This window comes from Atta cephalotes (assembly GCF_000143395.1).
Source record: "Atta cephalotes unplaced genomic scaffold scaffold00003, whole genome shotgun sequence".
Classification (NCBI taxonomy): Eukaryota; Metazoa; Arthropoda; class Insecta; order Hymenoptera; family Formicidae; genus Atta; species Atta cephalotes.
Genome location: NW_012130067.1, coordinates 507,513 through 517,997, shown reverse-complemented (window position 1 = coordinate 517,997; position 10,485 = coordinate 507,513). Strand labels below are relative to the sequence as shown.

The window sequence follows — 10,485 nt, the reverse complement described above, 5'->3', positions numbered from 1 at the left end:
ATTATATATATATATATATATATATATATATATATATATATTTATATATATTTATTTATATATATTATATTTGTATATATCTTCTATAATGGTTATTGCACGAATTTTTGGACTTTAGTCTTATAATTATTTGTTCCTGTAATCACATTTCTCAGCATCAAATAGTAAGTCACACATTTTCATTAGTATTTATAATTTGCCAATAACACGGTACCTTTTCACATTCATTCCAGAAATGAATTGTATAAGATTGCAACGAAATTCATTCACCTCACTTAGGATTCTTTAGTGGCTGCTATTGATGCATGGGTGATGTCTTATATTTTTGAAGAACTATATTAACACTGATGATGACTCTAAAAAGAATCGAAATATTCGTTTTTAATAAAATATATGCAATCAATTTTCTGCACTGATTAACATTATTATTTGATCACGTATTATTTGATTTCAACAGCTGCGTTATATTCTCATTTGCCCGATTTCTCAGAATCTACCCGAAAAGTTTCGTTTGGAAATTTATCTAGAGAAGAGATATTTCATTATCGTTCTGATGCTTTGAATGACATCATCAAAACTTATTGATTTATCGATTCGCAAATTTCGAGATTCAATATAATCCATATAATTTTCTTTACCATTAAATATGACTGTCAAGAATAAATTTCAGCTAACGACAAGAGACAACCGTCTCAATTTACACCGCGTTTAGGACGAGGATCGAGCGAGGATCTATCCTCCTACGGAGATTCGTACGAAATCGACGAGGACGACCGTCTATTACCGCCGATATTCACATCTCGTTTAGGACGACGGTTTCCTTGGATTCCATCGCCGAGACTTGGACGTCAATTACGCAACGTATTCCAAAAACTATAGATTTATCCGATAAAAAATAAAAGATCATTAAAAGTTGAAGAAAATAGACTTGCGCGATTGTGCAGATCTGATGACACGACACAGCACGATTATATGTAAGATATAGAGAAATAAAGTACATATATATATTTGTATTGCGAAACTAACTATTATTCTTTTTCTTGCATTTTGTGAAATTATAATTATGTAAAAATGCTCTATTCTCTAAAAGTGAATCAACGTATTATTTATTACTCTATTACTTCAATGCTACACTTATAACTTATTCGCTGATAAAATCATCAACGAATATGTATTGTTTTTCGGTATAATACTGATTCATTTTTAGAGAGTATGATGCTCATTAAAAAGTCCATCACGTAATTTAAAAATTTTTCTCTTTTCATTTATCATTATTATAGTAAAGATTATTTTATAAAATGTAAAAACTCAATTGGATTAAAGAGTAAAAAATGTATATTCCAGTAAGTAAACGAGTATAAATAACATATAGCGCTTACAAAGCATTAAGAAAGCGCATATAGTTTAGGCACTTTGCAGGTGCTGTTATGCTTGATTACTACTTAGATGGATTGGACTACTTAGACTACTTAAATGATTTAAAGAAGATTCACATTTTCAGAAATACACGTTCGCGAATGTTAAAATAAAGCCTTTTCAATCCGAATTAATTTTTATTCGTTTATAGGAATTGCATCAAACACATTTCTATATCTTCAAATAAAAATAATATTAACTTTTTCTATGCATCATATACTACTCAATTCAAAATTCTGAATAAGAAATGCAGTTTTTCAATCCAATTAAATCCAGTTGAATCCAATTGAATAAAAAAAAACTTTTCCTATTCATTGGATTTAATATGGAACAGAATAATGAGAATTAAATACATAAGATTCATAGCAGTAATATTACAGCAATATTTTTATTTTTCATTGCAATATAACAAAATATTACGGAAATATTATTGTGATATATCACAATTATATTACTGTAATATCATATAATATTTCTTCAATTATATCACAATACAATTATATTATGTGATATTTATATATAATATTTATATTTATGTAATGTTTATTGCAAATAATTAAATCAGTTTAATGAATGTTTAAAAAATTACTGAATTGATATTTTTAATATTATTTTATATATTTTATATATTTTATTTTTAATATTATTTTATATATTATAAGAATTGTTCCATGTGATATTAATTAGAAAGCAATTCTAATTGTCGATACAATAACTATCAACAAATTATTTAAATTAAAAGTGTTGATAAATTAAAAGTTATGACCGTCGTTCATTATTTATTTAATTATTATGAAAAAAGCTATTCGCAAAATAAATTTTATGGAATTAACAACATTTAATATTTTAACAACGCGAATATAATAACAATGAAAATAAAGAATCTCGCAGCATGCGGTTATTTTGAAATTATATAATAGCAATATGTAGAAATTTTTATAATAAATGAATACAATTCAACTATACTTATAACATTCCATAAAATATGAATTTAGTTCCCTTATCATGTTAATGTGAAGAAATAATATTACTTACTTAATGCACTATTTATTTGACATTTAATTATAATAATATACATATACTACGCATAGCTAATGTGACTACACACGAATCATTTGGATATTCGCGTCATCTCGTGCATATGCGCATATGCTTGTAATTCCTTATGAATTTTCAGAGTATTTAAAGTACTAAAACTTGAAGTATTCATATCATAATGAATTGTTGAGGAATACTTTAAGACGAACTCTATAGAATGAAGACTATTAATAAATAGATAAATTAATAAATAGATGTAATAAATTAAAACTGCAATTATCATTTAAAAATATTAAGAATACCCAAAAATATTTTCTTCTTGGTACGATCAACAATTCCAACATGGTATTAAAGGAAAGTCTAGAATAGTGTATCTATTAAGTAAGTTTGTACAAAGATGTACATGGAAGAACATAGCCGCTATTTTCAGCGTTTTGAAAAGGGTTGAAATATCTCTCTCAAGAGGAAGTAGGATAGCGGAAGAAAGAAGAGGCAGGGTGCCGAACTACAGAGAGTAATTTCTCGACCGGAACTACTGGCCATGTGGCAACGTAGAAGACGATCATAATCGTAAAACAGCAAGGCAGAGCAGATACAAGTTAGCTTCTAGTCCCGCGCTTTACAACGATACCACATATCGAGGATTGCTCGTAAAACGCATCAGAAAAAATGCTTTCGATGATAGCTTCAGAATATTAACGCTGATCGTGGCAACATGTTATACAAGACATTTGTAGATAAATACCTTCTCAAAGAGAAGTCTTTGACTAATCTTCAAATTAGTTTCTCCAGAAAAATCTTCTTAAAAACTAAAACTCTTCTTATAAACAAATCGTTATTTAAATATAAATGTCAAGACTCCATTCATTCTTTAACATTCAATTGATTATCGACATATTTAACAAATTAAGAAATTAAATTTTGCAATAAAAATCTTCCATTTTTAAAAAACATATTAGTAATATTAATTATTTTAATATCTAATATAATAATAGTTATAAGTATGTTTGCCATAGACAAAATAATAAACTTTATATTTTTTATCAAAATTAATACTGAAGATATTGCTTCTTAATTAAATAAAATGGAACAATGAATAATTGTAATTATATAAAATTATCTATGAACTGAATAAAAAAAAACTAATTTTTAAAAATAACATTCTCGGTAGAACTATGATTTACTATAATGACTGTTGATATAACAAAATAAAATTCGAATTCCCGAAAGAACTTTCGGGACGATCGCATACACGTAAACATGGTCATACTAAATCATGGTAGATAAATAAACAATTGCTCATGCAAAGATCATCATGCATGTCAGCCATGTGATGTTAAAGCATGGAAAAAACATTGAAATCTGTATAATTATGAATTCATTTTTATATTCTGTAAATGTATGTTCCTACAGAACTGAAATCATTAAACGTTGCAGTTTTACATTAAATGTAAATATATAAACACGATTCCTTTTAGATGTGTTTACCGTATTGCAGCTTCAAATTCACTAAAATTATATCAATTGCTTTATTAAATAATCTTAAAGTAATGAATCATTTTTTATTTTTTTATTAAAAATATAAATAAAAAATAAGCTCACGTTACTTTAAATAATTCCATCAAATACGTACATTTTGTTTTTATTTTTCATTATTTCTATTCATATAATATTAAATTTTAATAATATTAAATTTTTATTCATATAATATTAAATTTAAATTATATTTTGCTTCCATTTCTTTTTAACATTTATCATATCATTGCTTGTAAAACCAAATGTGCATAAAAATGAATCTATGGATTTATGTTGCTAAGAGAATTGGGAATCACAATGATTGCACAAAGCTTAATAGTTTAAAAAATAAAACAAATTAAATATAAACATAGCAATAAATTAAATATAAAATAATAAAAATATAAAATAAACTTTGGCCTCACTCACTTGGAATTTTAATTTCAAGTTCAAATCCAACCAGTAAGATACAGCAGAATAATTTGAATAATTCATCTGTAAAATATAAAACAGAAAACTCAAATATTTAAGGAATATTTACTCAACATGAAAAATTATTCTTTAAATCTTGAAGTGCAACATCATTTTTTTCGATTTGTACAATTTTATTGAAAATCAATTTGAATAAGAGGTAATTTGAGTAACATTGAAAATGAATATTGCAATAAAAACTAAATTCTCATAAAAATGTTTCATCATTGCCAGCCCGTTTTTAGCTCGCGCAAACGGTTCTAATTTGAGTAAACGCGCATTCCACTTAATGAGTTCGATGTTTTAAGTAGCAATTAACAAGAATTTTTCCGTAAAAACGAAATGGTAAAATCGATTACACACGACTATATGAATATTATGTGAGTTGTAATAACGTAGAATATTTTTGAGTGATAAAAACGTGCTGATGTGTTGTGTAAATTTGAGATGTGCATTAAAACATATATATATATATATATATAGAAGCAAAATATAATACTCATTCAACATTCATATTGCATATTTTGAAATAATATAATTCGAATACCTAAAGCGTAATCGATAGCACGAGAAAATCAGTTGCTCCGCTGGAATTCGAATCAAGGTCTGATGTCTTTAAGTCTGGTAGCGATTGACATGGCTATATTTCAAAATTGACTGCCTGTACTGAAAATCTATAATGCACGTAACGTAAATTGTAGCATTTTCAGCGCAGATAGTCAATTTGAAATAAATTGAAAGACAGTCATTTGTTATGCTTCGAGCCAATCTCACCAACTTCGATTAATCACTTAGATCGGTCGAATTAAATTTCAGCACTGCCAACTGCAAAACTGAAAACATAATATTGATATGGTGAAAAATCAAGGATTATTTAATAATTATTTTTGCCGCATGTGTATAGTAACAAAATACATCATTAATATATGTAATAAAGTACAAAATTAATTATTTTAATTATCTTAAAAAATATCATATATCGTTTTTTTCGGCAGAAGATTGTGCTTTCAGTTTTGTGATTTTCTTAAGCTGTTAGTACTTCATAAATCTAGTGACTTTATGGCAATGACGGTTGTGCATGCGGAGGCCCTCTTACATCACGAAATATAACTACGAAAGTATAATATTCAAAGTACGAATACTACAAGTGTCGCTCGGATTCGATTGCATAATGAAAGATACGAGGAATTTTATAAATGACTTTACCAAAATAAAGATATGAATTACAAATCGCTGGCAGCACACAATGCCGCTTGTAACGAGATATATCGCCAATTTCAGGATTGTGAGGCTGAGGTAATATCACTCAATTTTACTGGTATCGTCTCAACAATTTTATATATACTTGCAGCATCCGTATCGAAGGTTAGTGGGTTATTGCGAACATATCCATCAAGCTATGATCAAATGCATAAAGGAACAAGTAAGTTGTCCCCGATTTTCACTCCGAAATTAATATGACTCACTCCGGAATTAATATGATTTAATCCCGCTGTTTGTTTCAGAGAGAAATTCGTAGGACAGAAAGCGCACGTTTCCAACGAAGGTTAAAAATGATGAAACCGTCACAATCAGAAAGTAGCAACGATTAGCCGTGAACCACAGAAATAATTCAACTAATTTAATTATTCTGTTGAAATCTGTATGTGTTACTTGTGACAACTGTAGATTAAATCAATTTGAATTATATATACTCTTGTATGTGCTAGTACATACTTTTAACAATCGAACATGAATTTGGAATCAGAGGTTGACGAGCCAAAAACCAAACGATTAAAATCTGAAAACGATTATGGAAAGAAATCGTGTAAGAAGGAAGAAGACAATATGCAAGAAAATGCAGTTAATGATATTGTTGATGGAAGAGAAATTTCTCTTCAAGAACAGGAGGAGCATGATGAATTAATAGATAGTAATAAGGAGATACCAGCGATTGTTGATAGCGATGACGAATCATTTACATTTCCTCCTGACGAGGATGTCTCAGATATGCTGGACGAAGTACAATATAGTGGTAGTTTTCCTACTGTTACTGATCGTTATTTTACCCCCTATTACAAAATGGATGCGCAATCACTAGGAAATGATACGTGTATATGGATTCATAGTAATCGTATTTGTATGCTTTCCTTGGCACCTAGTCACATCATTTTGCAAGACAACAAAGATATACAGAAAGTCGATTTTAAGGTTAGCAATAAATTGGATAGATCCCTGAACAAAGTCTCGGGTAAGAGTAAGCATGGTGCGCAACCATTGCAGACTAATTCGAATATCTGTACTATATTATGCAAGGATGGACAAACATATGTTATCAAATGCTATATAGTTGGAAAGTTGGTCGAAGTTAACGAGGCATTATCAAAAAACCCGCAACTTCTCAAGAAACTCCCACATAAAGGTGGATACTTGGCTATAATATTACCGAATATAAAATTTTTGGAAAATTTCAAACAATCTGTATCGACATTAACTCATGACAAATATATTGAACATATTAAAGAAAAGGAAAATAAGCAGCAATAACATATAAAATAAAGAACATTTAAATTTATAGTTATTATTAAGAAAATGACTTGGTTAAGAATTTTATAACAGAGATTAATAAGAAACGAGATGGCTATTGTAAGAATTATTAATAATAATTGAGATTCTAGACATAATTTTCTTGTTTCAATGTCTCTTTAATTTTACTTCAAAATGATTTATTATGAATATTATCACAAACACAATAATAGATTTTATTATATAATGAAATGAATTTTACTATTATAACTAAAAATCACATTTTGCTCTACTTTGTAATATTAAGTTTTTTCAGCTGTAAGAAATTTTCTTATTTTATAACCATGAAAATTATTAAACCATATTGATGTTACGATTAAAAAGTATAAAAAATATGCTTTATTTATAATGCCTATTCCAATTAAATATAAAAATATTTATTTGAAATTATAGCATTTGAAAATTTTAACACATGAATTAAGTAGAATTTATATTTTTATAACATCTATCTTGTTTTATCCAATTTTATTTTAATTAAAAAGTGGTATTTAAAATTCTTACTGAATTATAAATTATGCCTATTTTTTATTTCATTCAGTATAATATCTTGATGCCTTGTTTCTTTGACTTCATTCTCTTTTTCCAATATTGATTTTTTCATTAAATTTCCTAATACAATTCCAATAAATAATATCATACCTAGGTTTTGATTGGATATGAATTTTTTCATACAATCTGTAGGATTGTTAATGTTTAGAGTATATATCTGAAAGAAAGAAATAACTTTATTCGGATGCAATTATATTAAATTAATAATTCATAATTTTTTAACCTGGTTGTTAATATGCGCTGCAATTAATCCAAGGGCAGTATAATAAGGCCAAGTTTGAGTAGTTAATATACCAGAGGTAATTAAACTAGCAATCATTACTATTCCAAAACCAGACAAATAAAATTTTGTGTTTTCTCCAAATTTTATGGCGGTTGACTTCACACCTATCCGAATATCATCTACTCTATCCTAATACAGAAAGAAATTGATGAGCGATACAGAACTAATACAGAAAGAAATTGATGTAAGATTTCTACTGTATTTTTCACTTTTTTTTTATATTTACTTGATGAGCGTATATCGTGTCATACAGAATAGTCCAGCAAATACCAGCTACATAAAGTGGCAAACAAATCGACCAATTACATGATCCATGTATAGCTGACCATCCTAATAAAGCGCCCCAATTAAAAGTCATTCCCAAAATTAATTGTGGCCAATACGTTATTCTTTTCATTAGGGGATACATTATTACTAGACCTAAAAGGAAAGATCAAGATACATTACATCAAATATTAATTTAATTTTAAATATAAAATTATAGACCTTAAATAAACATACAGTACCTAATGAACTGGCACCAAGAAATATGCTATACCAATTTAATTGTAATAATATAAGCAATCCCAGACTCAATTGTCCAGCTAGAAATATTAGCGATTGTTTTGGCGTTATTTGACCTATTACCAAAGGTCTATCCTTCGTTCTCTCTGCCTATAATGTAGGATACAATAAGTGATATAAACAGTGATATTCAAAACACAAAATTAAAATTACAGATGATTGTACCATTTTGTCAATGTCCTGATCCCACATATCATTTATGGTGCATCCTGCACCACGCATTATAAATGCACCTATACCAAAAAGTGCTAACATATAGAGATCTGGTAAGGCACTGGCAGGAGCCGCCAATGCAATACTCCATCCACAAGGCCAAAATAGTAGCCAGCTTCCTAATAAAAAATTTAGAAAAGAATTGAAGTATATGCAATAATTATTTATTAATTATAATAAATAATTAAATAATTAAGTTTTACCTGTTGGTTTATCTATCCTCATAAGCTTCATGTATGGTTGCACCTTAGGTGAGGCATTATTGACTAGCTTTGCAGCAATGCTTAAATATCTATTTTGTTGTAAACTTACTGACTTGACATGAGCCAATATATTTTCTATTTTCAACAAAGAATAAGTATTCTTCTGCATATTGGAATTCGTTTCATTCTTATATTTATTGTGTTGTATTGCAGAGGAACTATAAACCTTTATACATGGCCTAAAATTCATGGCTGTGTAGTTTAATAGCTTAAAGTTGGAATATGTGTCCTGAGATAATAATCTCAAAACTCCAGTGAACCAGCGGTATCTTTTTATAATTATCATCGTTTAATACTTCATCTGTAATATTACAAGCTTAAGTAATAAATTTAATCTAAGTGACTAAGCAAATATTTTATATTTTTGCCATGCAATTTAGTACAAAATATTTCAATTTGATAAAAAAAATACAAATGTGTTAAGAAAATAATGTAGAGCAGATATGTTCCAATAAAAAATCAAATTATCTATCAAGTAAAATTAAATTATAATTTTTGCATAGAATTTAGTATAGAATTAGTATAGAATTTATCTTCGAACCAATTGACATAACAATTGATTTGAAATGTCATCAATGATATTATTCGGTATAGATATAACTTGTATAGAGATAAACTTGTAAAGCATCGTATATTTTGTTCTTCGAAATAAAATATTGTCAAATATATTATTGCTAAGAAACGACACGTGATTGACATGATCATTACATATGTCTTGCGTTCCGATAAATTCAATTGGCGCGAAATATTACTGTGTATCCTGATATATTTGTATAGCACTCTTAAAAACAGACCTATTTGATTTTGATATCACGTAGTAATTAATTGTATGTACATCATTATTACATTATTATTTTCATCACTTTGGTATATGCTTTGTACTTTAATCCTTAGACAATTGTGATGATTTCGGCGATCTAATGGCCGCGACTTGCACTCTTGCATAACACACTTAATGCATCATGCATAGTGCAAGGAAATCAACTAATTGAATCTTTCTTTCTCATGGAATAGAAGGAAAAGAAAGATTAGTTGATTCGTTTATGCACTACGCATTATGCAAAAGTCTGTACTGCGGCCTAAACGATTCTGAAGGCCATTCCACACAACTTGCATAATCGCATAAACATATGCATAAAAAAAATCATCCAATCACGTTTACCTTTATGACAGAAATGTGATTGGATAATTTTATGCGGCATGCAAGTTTTGTGGAATGGCTCTGATATTGGCCTAGTTTCCATAGAGTTTAATCAGACGCATGCGCGTCCAATATATCTTCAATAACATACCGGTCACTTATAATAAATAGGAGATAATTAGTCGCCTATAAAATGTGTGTAAAATTTTGCATGTAAAATTTTTTCAAAAATATTGAAAATTTTAATAAAATTTAAAAATTTTTAACATTTTCAATCCTAAGCAACTAATGATCTCTTATTATCCGGCCCGTAATAAGGGTCTAAGGGGCTTCGCACAAAAAAAAGAACAGAGAACAAAGAATAAGAATTTCAACCTATCAGAAATCATATATTGTGGATTATATAGTTTCTGATAGGTTGAAATTCTTATTCTCTATTCTCTGTTCCCTGTTCCTTTTATTGTGCC

General features: G+C 28.1%; 4 protein-coding genes across 4 annotated transcripts in view; 3 read left to right on the top strand and 1 right to left on the bottom strand.

The window, feature by feature from the left end:
* The window catches only part of LOC105624455 (PBAN-type neuropeptides-like), a 2,205-nt gene extending 1,326 nt beyond the window's left edge, over positions 1-879 (top strand). Inside the window, exon 3 of the mRNA XM_012205819.1 lies at positions 671-879. Coding sequence (XP_012061209.1) covers positions 671-879 — 209 coding nt within the window. The remainder of the gene's footprint in view (positions 1-670) is intronic.
* Positions 880-5,658: 4,779 nt separating this feature from the next.
* On the top strand, positions 5,659-6,032 carry LOC105625700 (COX assembly mitochondrial protein 2 homolog). Its single transcript, XM_012207024.1, has 3 exons — positions 5,659-5,736; positions 5,792-5,863; positions 5,946-6,032. Exons 1-3 carry the CDS (start codon positions 5,659-5,661, stop codon positions 6,030-6,032), a joined length of 237 nt encoding a protein of 78 aa, XP_012062414.1.
* Positions 6,033-6,171: 139 nt separating this feature from the next.
* Positions 6,172-6,966, top strand: LOC105624444 (protein Simiate). Its single transcript, XM_012205808.1, has one exon. It carries the CDS (start codon positions 6,172-6,174, stop codon positions 6,964-6,966), a length of 795 nt encoding a protein of 264 aa, XP_012061198.1.
* A 143-nt stretch (positions 6,967-7,109) lies between these two features.
* LOC105624434 (4-hydroxybenzoate polyprenyltransferase, mitochondrial) lies at positions 7,110-9,163 on the bottom strand. The gene is made up of 6 exons (XM_012205800.1): positions 8,818-9,163; positions 8,567-8,733; positions 8,344-8,491; positions 8,064-8,257; positions 7,778-7,966; positions 7,110-7,711 (listed from the first exon to the last, which is right to left on the bottom strand). The coding sequence occupies exons 1-6, from the start codon at positions 9,161-9,163 to the stop codon at positions 7,511-7,513; spliced, it is 1,245 nt and encodes a 414-aa protein (XP_012061190.1). The 3' UTR covers positions 7,110-7,510.
* Between the last annotated feature and the right edge of the window lie 1,322 nt (positions 9,164-10,485).

Bases quoted from the DNA above. Each gene is read 5' to 3' on its own strand.
- LOC105625700 (XM_012207024.1), top strand. From the start codon at position 5,659: ATGAATTACAAATCGCTGGCAGCACACAATGCCGCTTGTAACGAGATA. The intron at 5,737-5,791 runs GTAATATCACTC...ATATACTTGCAG, and splicing joins TTCAGGATTGTGAGGCTGAG to CATCCGTATCGAAGGTTAGT. The intron at 5,864-5,945 runs GTAAGTTGTCCC...TGTTTGTTTCAG, and splicing joins TCAAATGCATAAAGGAACAA to AGAGAAATTCGTAGGACAGA.
- LOC105624434 (XM_012205800.1), bottom strand. From the start codon at position 9,163: ATGATAATTATAAAAAGATACCGCTGGTTCACTGGAGTTTTGAGATTA. The intron at 8,492-8,566 runs GTACAATCATCT...CCTACATTATAG, and splicing joins ATCAGGACATTGACAAAATG to GCAGAGAGAACGAAGGATAG. The intron at 8,258-8,343 runs GTACTGTATGTT...CTTTCCTTTTAG, and splicing joins TCTTGGTGCCAGTTCATTAG to GTCTAGTAATAATGTATCCC.
- LOC105624444 (XM_012205808.1), top strand. From the start codon at position 6,172: ATGAATTTGGAATCAGAGGTTGACGAGCCAAAAACCAAACGATTAAAA.